At 38.7% G+C, this 20,686-nt stretch overlaps 1 protein-coding gene across 7 annotated transcripts in view; it reads left to right on the top strand.

Annotated features, from left to right (window-relative positions):
* The window catches only part of CSNK1G1 (casein kinase 1 gamma 1), a 226,036-nt gene that overhangs the window by 162,995 nt on the left and 42,355 nt on the right, over nucleotides 1-20,686 (top strand). For 6 of the 7 annotated variants that reach the window (XM_066273996.1, XM_066273997.1, XM_066273998.1 and 3 more), the window contains 6 exons: nucleotides 1,666-1,817; nucleotides 3,835-4,069; nucleotides 10,091-10,176; nucleotides 11,956-12,040; nucleotides 12,321-12,469; nucleotides 13,923-14,030. In XM_066273996.1, coding sequence (XP_066130093.1) covers nucleotides 1,666-1,817; nucleotides 3,835-4,069; nucleotides 10,091-10,176; nucleotides 11,956-12,040; nucleotides 12,321-12,469; nucleotides 13,923-14,030 — 815 coding nt within the window. The remainder of the gene's footprint in view (nucleotides 1-1,665; nucleotides 1,818-3,834; nucleotides 4,070-10,090; nucleotides 10,177-11,955; nucleotides 12,041-12,320; nucleotides 12,470-13,922; nucleotides 14,031-20,686) is intronic. The other variant, XM_066274001.1, reaches the window with a different exon arrangement.

Below are 20,686 nucleotides of genomic sequence, written 5' to 3' on the forward strand. Positions count from 1 at the left end.
AACAATACACTTTAAGGAGAAAATTTATTCACAAGTTGCCATTTAAGTAAGAAAGTCTAGATTTTGGCTTTTTCTTTTGTGGCAGAGAGAGAGAGAGTCAGAGAGAGGGACAGATAGGGACAGACAGACAGGAAGGGAGAGAGATGAGAAACATCAATTCTTCGTTGAGGTTCCTTAGTTGTCCATTGATTGATTTCTCATATGTGCCTTGACCGGGGGTGGGGGGGGCTACAGCAAACCGAGTGACCCCTTGCTCGAGCCAGCGACCTTGGTCTCAAGCTGGTGAGCCTTGCTCAAACTCGATGAGCCTGTGCTCAAGCTGGCGACCTCGGGGTCTCAAACCCAGGTCCTCCGCATCATAGTCTGATGCTCTATCCACTGCGCCACTGCCTGGTCAGACTAGACTTTTGGCTTCTTATAGCTATAAATTTCAAATCTGGGGAAAGCCCAGTCTTGTATTTTTTTTTCTTTTCCTTTCATAATTACTTATCAGTAACTAGTCTGGCCTGTCGGTTGACTTTGCTCCAGTTAATAGAAAACAGGAAACTACAGAGCCTCCCTGTGAGAAAAGGGCCAGACTGAACCCTCTGTGACCTCATTCCTTCAGTTTGATTTGTCCTTGGGGCAACATTTGCAAATAGCTCCATATGTGGCTTTGGCAGTAAGCATAGGAAATGCAAATGAACAGCTAATGCAACAGGGTCTGTTAGCCTGGCCTTTGAACTCAGCAAGCCATCTTTTGAACCTATTATGATAGTGTATTTTTGGGCATCCTTGGGGAATTTTTTTTTTTTTTAGTATTTTATTTTATTTAGACAATTAATTTTAACGGGATGACATTGGTCAACTAGAGTACATAGATTTAGAGAAAACATGTCCACATCATTTTTACATTCAATTATGTTGTATACCCTGTCACCCAAAGTCAAATCATTCTCCGTCACCTTTTATTTGTTTCTCTTTATGCCCCTCCCCTTCCCCCACCCCCTTCCGTCTCCTCCCTTCTCCTCCCTCTGGTAACCACTGCACTCTTATCTATGTCCAGGAGTCTCAATTTTGTGTCCCACCTATGTATGGAATCATACAGTTTTTTGTTTTTGCTAATTTACTTATTTCACTCAGTATAATGTTATCAAGGTCCATCCATGTTGTCATAAATGATACTATGTCATCATTTCTTATGGCTGAGTAGTATTCTATAGTATATATGTACCACATCTTCTTTATCCAATCATCTATTGAAGGGCATTTTGGTTTTTTCCATCTCTTGGCCACCATAAGCAATGCTACAATGAACATGGGGCTGCACGTGTCTTTATGTACCAATGTTTTTATTAAACCATCAGCTAACGGAAGAATATTTTTAATTCTGATCAAGTAATGGGTCCAGGGACCCTTCTTGGTCTTATATAGCAATGGAAATACCTTTGGCACTCTGGTATTAAAAACTGCTTATTTGAATGTATTGTACAATGATAGCCTTTCCCATCCTTTATTAGTTCCCTTTGACACTATTGTACCAGTTTAGTTCTCCAGTAGGGATTGTGAAAGAAATAGAAATCTCACAAGTTGTGCTTTCTTTATATCTACCAGTACTGATGCAGCTATCTCATATTTTTATTTTTGTGTCCCCCATTCTGTACCTCATTTCCCCTCTGCTTTCAGGTGAAGGTCTCCCACAGGTGTATTACTTTGGACCATGTGGGAAATACAATGCCATGGTGCTGGAGCTCCTCGGCCCTAGCTTGGAGGACTTGTTTGACCTTTGTGACCGAACTTTTACTTTGAAGACTGTGTTAATGATAGCCATCCAGTTGGTAAGTTGGCATTGCTGTTCTGCAAAAGGATAGTCACATTGTTCCCTCCCCCTACACACACACACACACACACACACACACAAACACACACACACACCCTTTTGTCCCTTCTGGCGATTTACCAGGTGTAGTGACACCTAGTGAATGCACACTCATAGGCTTGATCATTCTAGGAAGCTGGCTGGGGCTAAAAGGGCTAACCCAAAGAAGTTGCGTTCCATTGGCCCTTTGCTCTATTTTAAGAATTTGTATCTCAAAACAATACCCTATCCTTATCTGAAATGGAAACATATAATTATGTTAGGGAGAAAGACAAAGATTAGGTGAAATACAAGTGCAAATAATTTCTTAAATGTTTTATTTTTAGGTTTTAAGCACATGACTTTAAGGTTTTATCATATCCTGTGTCTTCCCTTAGTGTTACATCCAAGAAGAGATTGGATATGTAACCTACTGCCCTAATAATCAGATTCTGAAATTATATGACCATGAACCTGCCATAGTTCTCTGACCTTCAGTTTTCACAGATATGGACACAGCTGAAGAGGCGTCTCTCTTGGCTCCTACCAAGTTACATACCACTACCAGTTTAAGGAATAGTTAAGATGGTTCCTTTGAGAAGTTTGGGCCCTTGGCCAGTGGCTTAGTGCATAGAGTATCAGCCTGGAGTATGGACATCCCAAGTTCAATTCCCAGTTAGGCCACACAGGAGAAGCAACCATCTGCTTCTTCTCCGCCTTCTCTGCCTCTTCCCCTCCTGCAGCCAGTGGCTTGATTGGTTCGATCATGGCCTTGGGCACTGAGGATAGCTCTGTTGGAGCCCATTAGTTTCAGGCACTAATAATAGCTTGGTACTTGAGCATCAGCCCCTGATGAGGTTGTTGGGTGGATCTCGGTCAGAGCACATGCAGGAGTCTGCCTCACTGTTTCCCCTCCTCTCTCCTAAAAAAATAAAAATAAAGAAGTTTGTCAGCCCCTCAGGGGAACATGCAAATTCATCTTTATTGATTGAGATGGTGATGGTCTCCTCCACTTTACAGCAAAAATTTGGAAATGTTGGAAAATTGACTTTGAGTCCAAAATTCAAATGTCTAAGCTTCCCTTTCTATACTAAGTAGAAGAGCTTTGTAGATAGAAATGAACTTAATGAAATTTCAAATAATTTTATTATTGTTTTGGGCTATTTTTATTTTTACATATAAACTGCACCTTTACCTTTCTACTAATTAGCTCTGTGATTCCAGTCCAGTAGTAACTTCTCTGGGCCTCACTTCCTTTATTTCTGCAACTAAGAGAGCTAGGTTGGGAGTCCTGTTCAACTGATAGGAAGGTCTGTGCAGGAGGTGAATGTGGCAGTGGCACTGTCTTCAGTGGCTGCCAATATATTTTGATATTCTGGGAAAACATACTTTTTTTTTAAGATTTTATTTATTGATTTTACAGAGAGAGGAGGGGAGAGAGCAAGAAGTATCAAGTCATAAGTTGCTTCACTTTAGTTGTACATTGATTGCTTGTTGTATGTGCCTTGACCGGGCAAGCCCAGGGTTTTGAACCGGAGACCTCAGCATTCTAAGTCAATGCTTAATCCACCATGCCACCACAGGTCATGCTGGAAAAAAATACTTCTTGCCTCTCAAATGCTTGCTTTCTGAAACAGCATAAAAACACCTAACTCTACTCATCATTTGCTAATTTTAACATTATGAGGTTTAGCTGAACTGTATTATCCCACTAATTTATCTTGTTACTTGTTATGTGTATATCATACTGATCACAAAAATTAGGGGATATTTCAAAATGAATATGAAGCAAAAAGTATCCCCTAATTTTTGTGAGCAGTATAGTATCAGAAAACATTTTCTAGTGTGCAAGAGTAAAGTGACTCTGGGTAGTGAAGAAGAAATGTTTTATTTTCATTTCAGCAATTAAAACCTTGGTCTGATTAAGAAAAAAATATTGGTGTATTTTTTCAGTAACTTTCTTTAGAGTATTTCCATCATTGTGTTTTCTCTTTTAGCTTTCTCGAATGGAACATGTACACTCAAAGAATCTCATTTACCGAGATGTCAAGCCAGAGAACTTCCTGATTGGCCGACAGGGCAATAAGAAAGAGCATGTTATACACATTATAGACTTTGGACTGGCCAAGGAATACATTGACCCTGAAACCAAAAAACATATACCTTATAGGGAACACAAAAGTTTAACTGGAACTGCAAGATATATGTCTATCAACACGCATCTTGGCAAAGGTGTGTTTATTTTCTACTCCATGAGAAGGGCAGGTTTTTAAAACGTTTTATTCCAATAACACTTTGTCACCATTGTGCATTTTAACTTGTGATTTTTTTTTATTGCTTTACAAGGTAAGTGATTTTTATACTTGAGAACTTAAGATGGTACATTAGTGACTTTCCTGAGTTCCTGTTGACAACTTAAGGATTTTAATTCTTTATATAATCGCCCCTAAAGAACATGGGTTTAACTTCACAGATCCACTTATATCAGTTTTTTTCTTTTTCTTTTTCTTTTTTTTGACAGAGGCAGAGAAAGAGAGAGAAAGGGACAAATAGGGACAGACAGACAGAAAGGGAGAGAGATGAGAAGCATCAATTCTTTGTTGCAGCATCTTAGTTGTTCATTGATTGCTTTCTCATATGTGCCTAGACCAGTGGGGGGGGGGGGCTACAGCAGAGCGAGTGACCCCTGCTCAAGCCAGTGATCTTGGGCTTCAAGCCAGCAAACCTTTGGGCTCAATCAAGCCAGCAGCCCCATGCTCAAGCTGAATGAGCCTAAACTCAAACCAGCAACCTCAGGGTTTTGAACCTGGGTCCATCACTATCCACTACGCCACTGCCTGTTCAGGCTTGGTTTTTCTTTTTTTAGGATGAATACTACAGTGTGTCCGTAAAGTCATGGTGCACTTTTGACCGGTCACAGGAAAGCAATAAAAGACGACAAAAATGTAAAATCTGCACCAAATAAAAGGAAAACCCTCCCAGTTTCTGTAGGATGATGTGGCAGCATGTGCGCATGCGCAGATGATGATGTAACACCGTGTATACAGCGGAGCAGCCCACGGCCATGCCAGTCGAGATGTGGACAGTACAGAGGAAAGTTCAGTGTGTTCTATGACTTGCTAAATTCAAATCCGTGACCAAAGTGCAACGTGAATATTGGCGCGTTTATAAGGAAGCGCCACCACATAGGAATAACATTACTCAGTGGGATAAGTAGTTGAAGGAAACCGGCAGTTTGGTGATGAAACCCCGTTCTGGTAGACCATCAGTCAGTGACAAATCTGTAGAGGCTATACGGGATAGCTACCTAAGGAGCCCTAAAAAATCTGTGTGAGCCCACATCGAACTGCACTGAATAGGTATGAAACTGGGAGAGTTTTCCTTTTATTTGGTGCAGATTTCACATTTCTATCTTTTGTTGCTTTCCTGTGACTGGTCAAAAGTGCACCATGACTTTACGAACACACTGTATAAATGTGTTTTCTTGATGATTTTCTTTTCTGTAGCTTACTTTATTAAGAATACAGTATATAATACATATAACATAAATACTTGTTAATCAACTATTTATGTTATCAGTAACGCTTCCAGTCAACAGTAGACTAGTAGTTAAATTTTTAGGACTGAAAAGTTCTGTAGATTTTTTACTGCAGGCAGTCAGCGCCCCTAAGCCCCATCTTGTTCTAGAATCAACTGTATTGTTTCCAAATGCTTAGTTTCTTAGCAATATGAATAATTGAATTAGTGTATTAGGGTGATAGCATTTGAGTAGGTGTAATGATGAGTTTGATCCAGATGATCTTATATATGACATCAGGCTGGTATCTGCTTTGGGGTAAAGTGCTTCATTAAACATGAACTAGGCTTTTGTTCACTGTGCATAATTCCATGAATAATTCTTTATGGAAGAGCCTATGTCTTATTCAGTGAAAATATATTTGCTTTTCCATGAGCCTGGCATTTTATTCAGGATAGACAGTTTTCAGAAATATTGCAAAAAGCTTCAATCAAGGTAAAAGACCTTTATTGTGAGAGGAACTAGTCCATGGGAAAGTATATGTGAGAGAAGCCTAAAGAACAGTAAAAGGCCAAATAGAGCCCAAGGCCTCTCTTAGGCTTCTCCTAAAAGCTTCCATTTTTATCTGTTTTATTTATTGATCTTTCATGGAAGATTCTATTTGAAGAAAAAGTTTCAAGGTGATTGAAAAAATATGTTTGAAAATAACTGCCATAGACTATAGGCATATAAATGGAATATTATCAAGTTTCATAATCTTAGACATAGCTAATTAATCAGGTATTTAAATAGTAATGAACTCTTGTACACTAATAAGTATTTTAAAGACTAAGATAAATAACTACAAAGTTGCCTCATTGAGTAAACTGCAAGATACTCAGATGGATGAATTAGTATTAGTGAAGAGTAAACATGACATTACAAAGTAGTGTGATACAATTTGAGTTGAAGTCATGAATGCTGTCAGAATTTTTCAGTAGCCTCATGGAAATCCTTACTTAACTAAATGTATTACTTTAAAATTGAAGTAGAAGGTTCTCTGCTATTTTTTTTTTTTTTTTGTATTTTTCTGAAGCTGGAAACGGGGAGAGACAGTCAGACAGACTCCCGCATGTGCCCGACCGGGATCCACCCAGCACGCCCACCAGGGGCCACGCTATGCCCACCAGGGGGCGATGCTCTGCCCCTCCGGGGCGTCGCTCTGCCACGACCAGAGCCACTCTAGCGCCTGGGGCAGAGGCCAAGGAGCCATCCCCAGCACCCAGGCCATCTTTGCTCCAATGGAGCCTTGGCTGCGGGAGGGGAAGAGAGAGACAGAGAGGAAGGAGGGGCAGGTGGAGAAGCAAATGGGCGCTTCTCCTATGTGCCCTGGCCGGGAATCAAACCCGGGCCCCCCCCGCACGCCAGGCCGACGCTCTACCGCTGAGCCAACCGGCCAGGGCCTCTGCTACTTATTGGTGTCACTTTGAATAAGTTACTTAGTCTCCCTGAAATTTATCTGTAAAGTAATAATATTTCACAAGAATGTTTTGAAGATTGAACAGGTAATACATATAACACAGGTCTCTCACATAGTACTCAATATTCTCTTCTTCCTTCTTTTTACAAGGAGGCAAGACTGTGTTGTAAATAGTAAAGTCATAACTGCTTGGTTTAACTGACAGATTATAGAAATTGTTGTTCTAGTGCCTGCTTCAGCAATTTGAGTTCAGACTCTTTTTCTTCTTGTCAGAAAAGGCAAGAACAGACAAGGGGCTGGAGTGGCCATGTGTTATGTTTGTATATAAGGTACTGTATAATGGTTAAGAAAAAGAGATAAAATCTTGGCTCTTTCATTTAAATCTATGTAATTTTAGTCCAATCTTTCTTCCTTAGCCTGTTATCTGATCTTTGAAGTGGGTATGATAATAGTGCTTTGTATCATAGGGTTCTGTGAAATAATGCATATAAAGTGTTTAGCATAGTGCCTGATATAATGGTTCTTGTCACTTAACAAAATATTTTAAATATCTACTTTTGTCCGACTGGGTTTCTTCATCTCTTGGTGTAGCCATTTCCACTGGAACTTTTAGTTTATCACCTAACTTGAACTTCCTAGTTCCATAGTTTTTCAGGTCAGATCTAACCTGCCATCAAATTTTGTCCAGGTAGTTGAGAGATACACTTTAAACTCTGGCCAGGGTCTCAAACCAAAGAGGTTTCCATAGGAACTCTCTCGTCCTATTAATTTTTAAGTATGTATCATCTTTTATATTGTAATGAGGAAAAAGGAAACTGTATCTTCAAATGACTTAAGAGAGAATTGCCTATTAATTTTGTGAGGGAAGAGAATAAGAGAAGATGCTTCCTAAACCTGACATTATCGCACAAGATTAGCCACCTTCCCCACTAAGCCCTGTTTAAAGTAGCCATTAAGTATTCTTTAACGGTTGATGTTAAAGTAAGAACACTGGATCACTCAGCTCCTTTTGCTACAACAAGATGTATTTGACCTAAAATCGGGCTCTGGCGCATGTAAACCAGCACATCTTTCTGATTGGTTGAAAGCAAACCTTTATGGTATGGAAGAACTGTGTGTCCTACTGGTCTCATTGGTATTGAAACCTTTCTTCTTTAAAAATGAAAATATCTTGCATGAATAAACAAAGGAGTGTGCAAATACTGACTTGAATGAATATACAATGTATAATGTTCAAAGAAATACAGAAATAAAGCATGGCTCTGGTTTTCACTATATTTTTCATGAAAGGTCCTAATGGCTTAAATTATAGATTATTTTAGAGCTGGAAAAGGATTTTTCAGAATATATAAATCAGCCACTTACTTTTCAGATGAGGAAATTTTGGCCCAAAGTAGATGATGAATGTGGTCATGCTGAATTTCACATGGATTAAGTTGATGGAAAGAATGGGTCAAGATCTATTATGACTTGATTCTAGAACCATTGTTTTTCCTTTATCCCATGTTCCACAGCTATTTTTCATGGTTCTGAGTTTAAGAAAGTTATATTATTATTCCAGTGGGCTTAAATGTTTGGTTTGTTTGTTTTTAACCTCGTTTTATAATAAATAGGCTTTGCTGTGAGGAGAAAGAAGTTGGCCTTTTTTTCTTGTAAAGCTGAATAATATTGAAAATGTGGAGAGTTTCGTCCTCTAGTGCTCAACTAACTAAAGTGCAACCATTTGTCTAGTGAATTTTTTTATTAGCAAAGGGCCTCTTGTTACAGGAAGTGGATATTAAAATGGAGAGCTGCTGAGTAGGTGTGAGGTAGTGTGAGAAACTGCAGTGTGGTTTCTTTATCTGCTCTGATTTATGGGAGGCCTCAATTCACTCTGCTCTTCTTTTTAAATTTGTTTATCTTTAGATTCTGTTAACAAGCTCTGTTTTTTTGTCTAATAGCTTTTGTTTTCAATTATATATAAAATGTATTGCAAACGTAAGGCAAGCCAAGTAGATAAATGCTCCTAGTCTTGCTGTTTTATTTTATTCTTTTTAAGATCATTTCAATTGACGTGCATCAACTCAAATTTATTATCATATCAGGGTGCCTTTAGACGACCTTTGCAAAAACTTTCATACAGCAAATTAGAAAATTGCCTCTTTTTCTGTTTTTCTATCCTGTAGAGTCCTATTCACTCTTTTTCATGTAAATTGCCCATAATTGGTGGCAGCAGTTAGACACCTTGTGCTTTGGTATTTTGAGTTAGCTAACTAGCTTTCCCTGCCTCCCTGACTCTGTTGGGTTTTACTTCCTGCACAATGAAAACAGTCAAATTTAAGGTAACCCCTTAGTCTTGCTTCTGTAATTTGTTTTGATAAAGCCCTAAACTTGATTCTGAAAAATAAACACATAAAATGTCTGAGATAAATCATAATTGGCAATTATTGGAATCATAATTGGCAAATTGGCATGTACTAAATTAAGTCTGACAACCAGAGGTGGTATAGTATGTTTTCTGAGATGAAGTTACAATTTTTTATGAACTATTCTTCAGTTCTTTGCCATTTTAATCATTTCAGTTAAGAGAAAGAAAAATCTAAGAACTTGTTTTATAAGTTTCCAGAATGTAGCAATCCTGTTTTACATAAAGCGTACCTTAAAATTTTTAGGAAAAATAAATTTTTAAGGTGGTTATGAAGCATGGTACAAATGGAATGAAGCTCAGAGATTATCGCTGATGTTCAATTATATCAAATTAAAATTTGATGTTAATTTTTTATTTTTATGATGAATAAAAAGCAGTAGGCATGTATGTCAGGCATTCTGCAGCTTGTGTCTTTGCAGGCCTTGCCAGAGTGGACAGTTTTAACAGCTTCAGCTGCTAATCTGCTGCTCAATTCTCTGATGGTAACCAAGGATATTTGTAGCCCATATACTGAAAATAACATTTCATTTTAATTATCTTATTTTCAGGAAGGTGACAGCATTGAGTGAGGGGTGGTTACTTACTGTTGAGTGATTTGAACTTTGTTTTAATTTAGGATTAGCTCTTTTCACTTGAAATTTACTTGCCAGTGACAGATCTAGGCAAAGGGAGGCACACATTGGTTGTTTTTTGTTGTTTTATTTTTTTGGTTTTTGTCTTGATAAAACACTATCCCTGGTTTAGAGATACAAAGAATTAGTAAGCAGAACTTATCCAGAGCAGAAGAATTTCCGAATGGACTGCTTGGTTTTGAGCCCCTTTCTGCTTTAATAACTGCAAATGTCATGTGTGATTTGTCTTCCCTTTTAGAGCAAAGCCGGCGGGATGATTTGGAAGCCCTAGGCCATATGTTCATGTATTTCCTTCGAGGCAGCCTGCCCTGGCAAGGACTCAAGGTATCCTTGAAAGTGCTCAGTGGAGGGCTTTGTTTCAGTACTCAGCTGTTAACGAAGGGGTTGCCGACTTGATGTTTGCAAGAACAAAGGGGAAGATTGGCACAGAGGAGAAGCGAGGACCAGTTATATTAGTCTACATTGTAAATGGTCACCTGGGCTTCAGAAGCTCTGTCTTGCTCACATTTGTCTCCTTCCCCTTCTGAATCCTTCTTCCTTGTTTTTGGATTTTCCATAATCTCTTCGCTCCTTCCCTCCCAGCCTTGGCATTGCTGCTTTTCTCTCTGTCAGTACGCCTCCTCCACTACCATTATGTAGCAAGATGAATGTTCCTCGTGTTATTGGGGACTTTCTGGAACAAATTGATGATAGCAGCTGCTATACTTTTACCAGCAAGGCCAGCAGGGCTGGTGTGTCCCTAAGGGGAACTGGGAAATATTTGTTCATCCTATATAGGCTGAGTGCTCACCTGAACAAAAATAAAAGTCCAGGTTTAACATTGTTGTTTGAGTGTCTTATTGAATTAATGCCTATGCAGACAATATCCTTTCCTTGTGAAACACATACTTTAGATAGTCTTCATTTGGTAGGTGTCAGTACAGTACATTTGTTAATAATTACAGAGTCAGTACAGAGTTAATTGTTAATTATGAGTATAACCGTTGTAATTATGTTGTGCCTCTGGCTACAGACTAGAAAATAGCAAGCTTCTAACCCATGCTAAGTCCCATTTGATGGTTAAATGCTATATATATTTTTGAGTAGTAATTAATATCAGCATGTTAGTATGGAAAGAAGCAATCAGTACCGTTGGGTAAACCTACACTCTCTACTCCCTCCAAAAGGGCAGAAGATTGATTTTGCTATGCTCTCTAGAACATTGTCACTTTGGGAAGATTTTCTTTCCCCTAAACTTCCTCTCTCAACATTTCCCCTATGGTCTTCTCCTAGTCATACATATCTTCTGATTGATATTGACAGTTGTCAAGTGGAGTTTCTATTTGCTCATTATATAGCCAAACAATACATTCATATATATATATTATTAATTGCTTGAAATTTTCTCATGGTCCATGAAATACTTTAGTGATGATTGTGGATCTAAAATTTCTCCATCTTACTTTGGAACATTACTGCTTAAAGTTGGGTACAACAGGCTAACTAGAGCCTCAGGAGACTCCCTTGATACCACATTGTTGATCCAAGCTCCAGGAGCCCTCTGTCCATAGTTCTGAGCAAACCAGACTTGGCTGCTTTGAGCCACTGACATATATCAAACCAATCTATTAGTCATACCTGTATCATAGATAACATTTTCTGCTCTGGAACCACATTGTGGAAGGCATTTTTTCTACTTCTGTTCTTTCTAGTCAAAATCACAATAAATATTATAAAAAGCCATTTTTCTATCTGCCCCTAATTGGATTAGCAATATTTTTAAGCTTATCATAGAGCTAAGAAAGGGAAAGGCTGAATCACTTTTGAACACCAGTGGCCATGGGAAATTACCTAAGTTGCTATAATTTTGAAAATATTGTGACATAATATTTTTATATTTTTATCCTACCCACTTGTCTCATTACATTTGATGGTGTTTATCTGAGACTACTAAATAATATTTTCAAGTAAATGTTCTAGAATAGAGCAGATGTTTTGTGCATATCTAAATACATAATTTCTACTACATTTCTTATTTGTTAGTGTTATAAAAAAAATTGAGACTATAACAAATTCTGCCAGTTTGAGCACCTCTTTTCAAATAACTTTCTTTACTTTCTACAGGCTGATACATTAAAAGAAAGATATCAAAAAATTGGTGACACCAAAAGGAATACTCCCATTGAAGCTCTCTGTGAAAATTTTCCAGGTAAGATGCTAAAAGGACACTCCAGCAAATGTGACTAAAGGTTTTAAGGTAGGTGAAGATTATGACTTGGGATCTCTAAATAAAGGTGCTTTCCAGAAAACGTACGTTTTCTTCTATTGTTATTTAGACCAAGATAGGTTGTGTCACTTTTATTTATTCCATAAAGAATGCACCAGTGTCAAATAGCCTGTATAGGTAGGTATCCTTGCCTGAACCAGAGCTTCTCCCCCATGAGAGGCATTCAGTTAATGAACATGGCCTTTCACCTCTTTCCTGACAGAGGAGATGGCAACCTACCTGCGATATGTCAGGAGATTAGACTTCTTTGAAAAACCTGACTATGAGTATTTACGGACCCTCTTCACAGACCTCTTTGAAAGGAAAGGCTACACCTTTGACTACACCTACGATTGGGTTGGGAGGCCTATTGTGAGTATCTTCTTTTTACTTATAACCTCTGACCAGCATTACCTCACCCCAGACTTTCTGCTCAAATCTGTAAGGGAAAAAGTTTCCTTTGACTGTAGAATTTACATTTACCAAACCTTTTCAGGCTGATGCCATAGATTGATCTTACTAGAGTTAAGAAGTAGGAGTAACTTCATTTATATGGGTTTTTTGTTTGTTTTAAAGATTTTATTTATTTTAGAGAGGGGAGAGAGAGAGACAAGGGGGAAGGAGGTGGAAGTATCAACTCCCATATGTGCCTCGATCAGGCAAGCCCAGGGTTTTGAACAGGCAACCTCAGTGTTTCCAGGTTGACACTTATCCATTGCACCACCACTAGTCAGGCCGTTTATATGTTTTTAAGATTATGACCAATATGTTCAAAGATACCGGAATTTATTTATTTATGTATGTATGTATGTATGTATTTTGCAAGAAACAGACAAACCAAGATAGGAAAGGAGAGAGATGAAAAGAATCAACTCAGAGTTGTAGCACTTTAGTTGTTCATTGATTACTTCTCATATGTGCCTTGACCAGGGGGGCTCCAGCCAAGCCAGTGACCCTGTGCTCAAGCCGGCAAACTCAAGGTTTCAAACCTGGGCCCTCAGTGCCCTGGGTTAATGCTGTACCATCCACTGCCATCCACTGTATCACCACCTGGTCAAGCAGATACCAGAAAATTTAAGCCAGGTTTTTTTTGTTTTTTTTTTTACAGGGACAGAGAGAGAGAGAGAGTCAGAGAGAGGGATAGATAGGGACAGACAGACAGGAATGGAGAGAGATGAGAAGCATCAATTATCAGTTTTTTGTTGCAACGCCTTAGTTGTTCATTGACTGCTTTCTCATATGTGCTTTGACCGGGGGCCTTCAGCAGACCGAGTAACTCCTTGCTGGAGCCAGGGACCTTGGGTCCAAGCTGGTGAGCTTTTTGCTCAAGCCAGATGAGCCCGCGCTCAAGCTGGCAACCTCAGGGTCTCAAACCTGGGTCCTTCCGCATCCCATTCCGACGCTCTATCCACTGCACCACCGCCTGGTCAGGCTAAGCCAGTTTTTAAAAAGAATTTTCATTTGAATGATCCAGAAGCTGTTGCTATATAAGCTGTTAAGGTGTTGACTTCTATAGGACTGTAACCCAGCACCATAGGACATTTTTAAATTTGCTCTTTTGACCAGGGGTCACAGAGCCTGAGAGTATGCTAACAGACATCATTACAGGATGTTATTTTTATTTTCAAAGGTAAGCTACTCTTTAATGAATTGTTGAGTACGAAACTGCATCCTTTTTGCAGATAAGCAAACTAAGAAGACTTGAAACTGCCCTTGGTGGCTTAAAATAATACTACAGTTGTATGAATTTAAATGATGCTGTACTTTGCAGAGGCATTAAGTTGGACCTGTCCTCCCCATTTGACTTTTTGTTATATTTTTTCAGCCTACTCCAGTAGGGTCAGTTCACGTAGATTCTGGTGCATCTGCAATTACTCGAGAAAGCCACACACATAGGGATCGGCCATCACAACAGCAGCCTCTACGAAATCAGGTATGTGCAGGGACCTCCATTGTTTCAGACATTACCTTTATTTGTGGCTAATGTTAACACTCAAGTTCTTCAGCTTCTCAGTTTAAATTTATATATTGAAATTAAACACAAACACCTTGCCAGTTTTAACTGGTTTAGTGTGGCATTCTGGCATCCATAGGGTTTGGTAATGGCACTGAGATGTAGCCAGCCTACATGAAGCAGGTGCCTTACATGAAGCATCCACTCTTAAGACTCTGGGCTTGTTGTAATCTATTGACTGAAAAGACCTGCTGGACGTACAGGATGTATAGGCTAGCCCACTTTGGGTCCCATGGGAACTCCAGTATGCAGCTCTTGCCAGTCCTGGTTTTTCCTTGCTGATTAGAAAGGATGGGCAGTTTGGACTTCCAGCTGACCTGGGAATGAACTAGCACTACCACTCCACCGGTTAACTCCAGAGTTATGAATGAAAACTCAGCTTTGCTTTAGGCCATTCCAGAGAAAGTCATGTGTGATGATTATCTTTATGCCATAATATAGGGGTCAGAACCTATGGCTCACGAGCCAGAGGTGACTCTTTTGATGGCTGCATCTGGCTCACAGACAAATCTTTAATAAAAATAATAATGTTAAAAATATAAAACATTCTCAAAATATATATATAAAACATTCTCATGTATTACAATCCATTCATTTCCTACCGCTCATGTTCATGGTTGCGGGTGGCTGGAGCCAATCACAGCTGTCCTCCGGGACAACACCAAATTTTTATTGGATAATGTGTAACGTACACGGGTCATTGTATGGCTCTCATGGAATTACATTTTAAAATATGTGGCGTTCATGGTTCTCTCAGCCAGAAAGGTTCCCGACCCCTGCCATAATATATTGCTAAAAGAGAAATGAGGATCCCAGCAGATAAATCAGCAAATAATAATAATAAAGATACACTCGTGCTTGCACATGCACACACACATAATCATCATCACCTATCAAATGAGCTTGTTTCCCCTCACTCCTGATCTCACTCTTTTATATTCACAGACATTTTTACAGTAAAATGCCACAACATTTATCATCTCACAGATGTACATGTGAAATTGCATAGGTTAAAAATACTATATAGAAATACATACACAGCCCTGACTGGGTAGCTCAGTTGGTTAGAGCAGTGGTCCCCAACCTTTTTTGGACCACAGACCGGTTTAATGTCAGAAAATATTTTCTCGGACTAGCCTTTAGGGTGGGACGGATAAATGTATCACATGACCGAGACAAGCATCAAGAGTAAGTCTTAGACAGATGTAACAGAGAGAATCTGGTCATTTTTAAAAAATAAAACATCATTCAGACTTAAATATTAATAAAACGGAAATAATGTAAGTTATTTATTCTTTCTCTGCGGACCAGTACCAAATGGCCCACGGACCAGTACCAGTCCGCAGCCCAGGGGTTGGGGACCACTGGGCTAGAGCGTCATCCTGATATGCCAAGGTGTTGTGGGTTCATTCCCCAGTCAGGTCACATATAAGAAATCAACCAATGAATGGATAAAAAGGTAGAACAATAGATCAATATTTTTCTCTCTCTCTCTTTCTTTCTCTTTCTCTTCCTCTTCTTCCCTCTCTTTAAATAAATAAATATGCCTGCCTTGTGGGGTGGTGGCACAGTGGATAAACCATTGACCTAGAATGCTGAGGTTACCAATTCAAAACCACAGGCGTGCCCAGTCAAGGCACATAGGAGAAGCAACTATGAGTTTGATGCTTCCAGCTTCCCCCACACACATACACACACCCACAACTTTCTCCCTCTCCTCTCTCTAAAATAAATAAAATCTTTTTTAAAAAAAAAAAAGATTTTATTTATTCATTATAGAGCGAGGAGAGAGAGAGAGAGAGAGAGAGAGAGAGAGAAGGGGGGGAGGAGCAGGAAGCATCAACTCCCGTATGTGCCTTGACCAGGCAAGCCCAGGGTTTTGAACCAGCAACCTCAGCATTTCCAGGTTGATGCTTTATCCACTGCGCCACCACAGGACAGGCTAAATAAAATCTTTTTTAAAAATTAAGTTAAAATACATTTACATGTATGCACAAAATATAGACTCACCAATAAGTACATACTCTTAGCAAAATGTGTGGCTGGGTGGTTAAGAAAAAAATGTGTAAAGAAATTAGACAGTAAATAAAAGAGAAAATAGGCAGAAAGATGGGGTTTAATAAACTATCCTAATTGGGTCCATAGTTACATGCTTTCATCAAATAGTTGGCAAAGAATTATAATTTGACTTCTGATTGGACAACAGAATACTGTTGTTCTCTTTCCTACCCCCTTTTTTAAAAGCATAGATGAGTACACATTTAAACTGACACTCATACATTGCTCTTGACTTTGCAAATTGTTACAAGTGCTCTCAAAAGTAATTTGATATAAGTTACTGTCCTCTCTAATAGAATAATCTTACTTCTTTGAATCAATCATAGTAAAACAACCCAAGATACAGATTAAGGTTTGTGTATTAGACTGTCACAGGGTCATTTGTAGCAAAGCTTTAGACATGACCCACCTGTTCAGTTACAAGGGAATGATTATGGATCCAGCTCACAATCTTTTATCAAATAAACGGGGTTTACAATAAAGTGACTTGTAAATATTATATAGCCACTTAAAAGAATATTTGGAAAACTTGTAGCAATGTGAAAATATTTATGGTTTATAGTAACAAAATCAGAATACAAAATTACAGGTGCCTCAAAATTTCCTTTCAGGGGAAGGGAAGATAAGAGAATCAGTGCAAAGAGATAATGCCATAGTATTAACAGAATTTGCATTGGAAGAGGTAGTGTTGTGGGTAATATTTTCTCAACTGTTATGTAATGAAGTTATATTAACTTGTAATGAAAATGTATTTATTGAAACCTGGCTTAAAAAAGAAAAAGAAAATACATTTGCATAGAAAAGAGAAGAAGCCTGACCTGTGGTGGTGCAGTGGATAAAACGTCGACCTGGAAATGCTGAGGTCACCGGTTCGAAACCCTGGGCTTGCCTGGTCAAGGCACATATGGGAGTTGATGCTTCCAGCTCCTCCCCCCTTCTCTCTCTCTGTCTCTCCTCTCTCTCTCTGTCTCTTCCTCTCCTCTCTAAAAAAATGAATAAATAAAAAAAATTTAAAAAAAAAAAAGAGAGAGAAGAAAAAATAAACAATTTAAGTAGTCAGTGAGCTCTAATTATGTGTCTGCCTGCTCATGTTTTTGGGAATATGTGAAAACTAAAACATATGTTTCCTATGGTTCCCTGTTCTTTTCTGCTTCAGTGAGTTCATAACCAGTGCTGCTGTTTTGATTGGATTTTAAAAGTATAGAAACAAGCGATGGTTGAAAACTTAAATTGCTAGAGTAGAAAATGAGGTCATACCTAGTAACTGAGAAAGTACAGTGATTTTCAGTGTACTTTTAGATGAAAAGTCATTAAACCAGTGTATGCAGTTAGGAAATCTCACCTGAAAGGGGATAAGCTTTGTTTTGAAGAATTGAATTGGGTCATCTCTGGGTTTTGTTTTTGTTTTTCTCATTCTTCTTTCTTTCAGGATTTTTAGTATCTCATGGCTGCTGAGGGATTGAAATCCTCCATATTAATGCAAATTTTATACCTTCCTCCCAGCAGGATTCTGAATCCTTGTTGGGTCGAATTCATTCTGCCCTGTGCACTGTGGGTAAATGGATTTGTAGTGTCTGTTAAGCCTTTATACTGTGTTTAGTCTGTGGTCTCATTTTTTATATTCCATCTTTAGGGTTGTTTCTTAGGTTTTTATTCATTTTAGAAAGGAGAGAGAGAGGGAGAGAGAGAGAAGGGGGGAGGAGCAGGAAGCATCAACTCTCATATGTGCCTTGACCAGGCAAGCCCAGGGTTTCGAACCGTGTGTCTTAGGTTTAAAAAAAAAATTACAGCTAAATATGTCCCTTTTATGACTCTAGGGATTGAAAGCAGTATGATTTTTAAAACTAATTCAAGCAAATCAGCAAAAGAAGAGAATAAACTATCTCTTTGAGAGATTGCAAGATATTAACTTTAGTGACAATGACTATTTCTTCAGCAACTTTTGACTCAGTAAATCTAGCTGAGGACCTACTATGTGAAAGTATGTCCTGAGGAAACCAAGATAGTGGAGAGTCCTTGTTCTCAAAAATCTGACAAGCAGATAAGTAAGTAGCCAGATACCTATAACACAAGGCAGAGCAGATAAGCTTCCCAAGTCTCAAATTATTATCATTAGAGATTACAAGGAGATATTTCATATAGTCTGAACATGACAAGGAGTTTCATGAAGAAAGCTGCATTTGAAATGCTCTTAGAAGAATTAAGTAGAAATGAGTCATTTCAAGCAAAAAGGAAATATGAGCAACAGCAAATTATTAATTCCATTTGCTAAAATATATGATGTGAATAAAGGAAACAGGTTAGAAAATAGGTTGGAGCCATTTAATGAAGCTTCTGGAATGCTGGGCCAGAGAATCAATACTTAATTTCAGTAGGGATTAAGTACTAAAGGTTTTGAAACAGAGGAATGATCAAAACTTTGCTTTGGCCTGACCTGTGGTGGCTCAGTGGATAAAGCGTTGACCTAGAAATGTTGAGGTCGCCGGTTCGAAACCCTGGGCTTGCCTGGTCAAGGCACATATGGGAGTTGATGCTTCCAGCTCCTTCCCCCTGTCTCTCTCTCCTCTTTCTCTCTTTCTCTCTTTCTCTCTCTCCCCCTCTCTCTCCTCTCTAAAATGAATAAATTAAAAAAAACAAAAACAAACAAACAAACAAAAAAAAACTTTGCTTTGGAAATCTTTTGGCCTCGAAGGTGGTAATAGCTTGGCAGCCAGCATGCTGACCGATACGACAGTTTGTTCCCTTAAGAGCAAAAGCAGGCCTTCATGGGCTTTAGTAGTGAAAATTAAATAGAATTTAAAAATAACACAGAGATATAATCTACCAGAATTAGCAGCCCATATATATATATGTTAGGATTGAGGGAGATGGATGAGTCAAGCTGTTGCTGAGGGGTTTTTTGTTGTTTTTAAGTTATTTTTGTTTGTTGTTGTTTTAATATTTATTTGTCAAAATTTTAGCCAGAGAGGAAGGGAGAGACAGGAACATTGATCCGTTTCTGTATATACCCTGACTGGGGATCGAACCAGCAACGTCAGCACTTCAGGCCAATGCTCTAACCAACTGAACTATCCATGTCATGTTGCTGAGGGTTTTTTTTTGTTTTGTTTTTTTGTTGTTGCTGAGGTTTTAAGCCTGGATAAATTAGGAGGCTGGTGGTACTATTGTTACTAGAAATGGGAAAGTTAACCCTGGTCATATATATAGCTCACAAAAACTAGGGGGTATTTTATAGCTTCATAACCATTTTGAAATATCCCCTGATTTTTGTGAGCAGTATGATTCAGTTGGTTAGCACGTCATTGCGATATGACAAGAATGCAGGTTTGATTCCTGGTCAGAGCACATACAAGAATCAACCAGTGAATGCATAAATAAGTGGAACAACAAATCGATTTCTCGAAAAACAAAAACAAATCAATCTCTCTATCCCTCTCCATCTCCCCCCACTAAAATCAATAAATTTAAAAAAAATTAGGAAAGTTGGGGAAGAAACCTATTTGGAGTTTCAATTTAGGCAACTTGAATTTGAAATACTAGCAGTGTATTTCAGCTAAATATAATTGGTTAGTACACAGAGGATGGCTCTCAAAGAAAATTTGAGCCTGACCAGGCGGTGGTGCAGTGGATAGAACGTCGGACTGGAACACAGAGGACCCACATTCAAAACCCTGACTAAGGTCGCCAGCTTGAGCGCGGAGTCGCTGGCTAGAGCATGAGGTCATAAATATGACCGCATGGTTGCTGGCTTGAAGCCCAGGGTTGCTGAATGGAGCAGAGAGTCAGTCACTGTGCTGTAGCCCCCCTGTCAAGGCACATATGAGAAAGCAATCATTGAACAACTAAGGTGCCACAACAAAGAATTGATGCTTCTCATCTCTCTCCTTTCCTATCTGTCTGTACCTATCTATCCCTCTCTCTGTCTCTGTCACACACAAAAAAAGAAAGAAAGAAAAGAAAACTTGAGAGCTATTTGGAGATCAATACATGGACATGACATTGATGATAATGCCTAAGAGCCTCCTGTTTCTGGGTGAATCTGCCCATCAGTTGTGTGGTAGAGGAGTGAGTGTGGAGATTAACAGGCTCTGTTTAGTCCTGAGGAGAAAAGAGAAAGAGCTCAGAATTTGATTTTAGCTTATCCCAAGACTTTGGCCAAAGAACACGTAACTTTTGAGGGGCCTTTCCCAAGTAAAAGTTTTGTGTTTTGTTCACTGCTATATCTCTAACACCTAAAACAATGTCTGGAATAGTAGGCACTTGATAAATACCATGTTTTTCACTCCATAAGATGCACCTGACCATAAGACACACCTAGGGTTTTAAGGAGGAAAATAAGAAAAAAAACATTCTGAACCAAATGGTGTGTTAAAATATTTTTAAAAATACGATAATTGAGTGAATAAATGAATCTGTCACAAGAGGAGCATGAATGAAATAGATATTTGTTTAAAATATAACCTCCCATGAAAAATAAATTTGAAACTTTTCTTCCTACTTCTTTTCTCTTTCTGCAA

The sequence above is a fragment of the Saccopteryx bilineata genome, chromosome 4, assembly GCF_036850765.1.
Source record: "Saccopteryx bilineata isolate mSacBil1 chromosome 4, mSacBil1_pri_phased_curated, whole genome shotgun sequence".
Taxonomy (NCBI): domain Eukaryota; kingdom Metazoa; phylum Chordata; class Mammalia; order Chiroptera; family Emballonuridae; genus Saccopteryx; species Saccopteryx bilineata.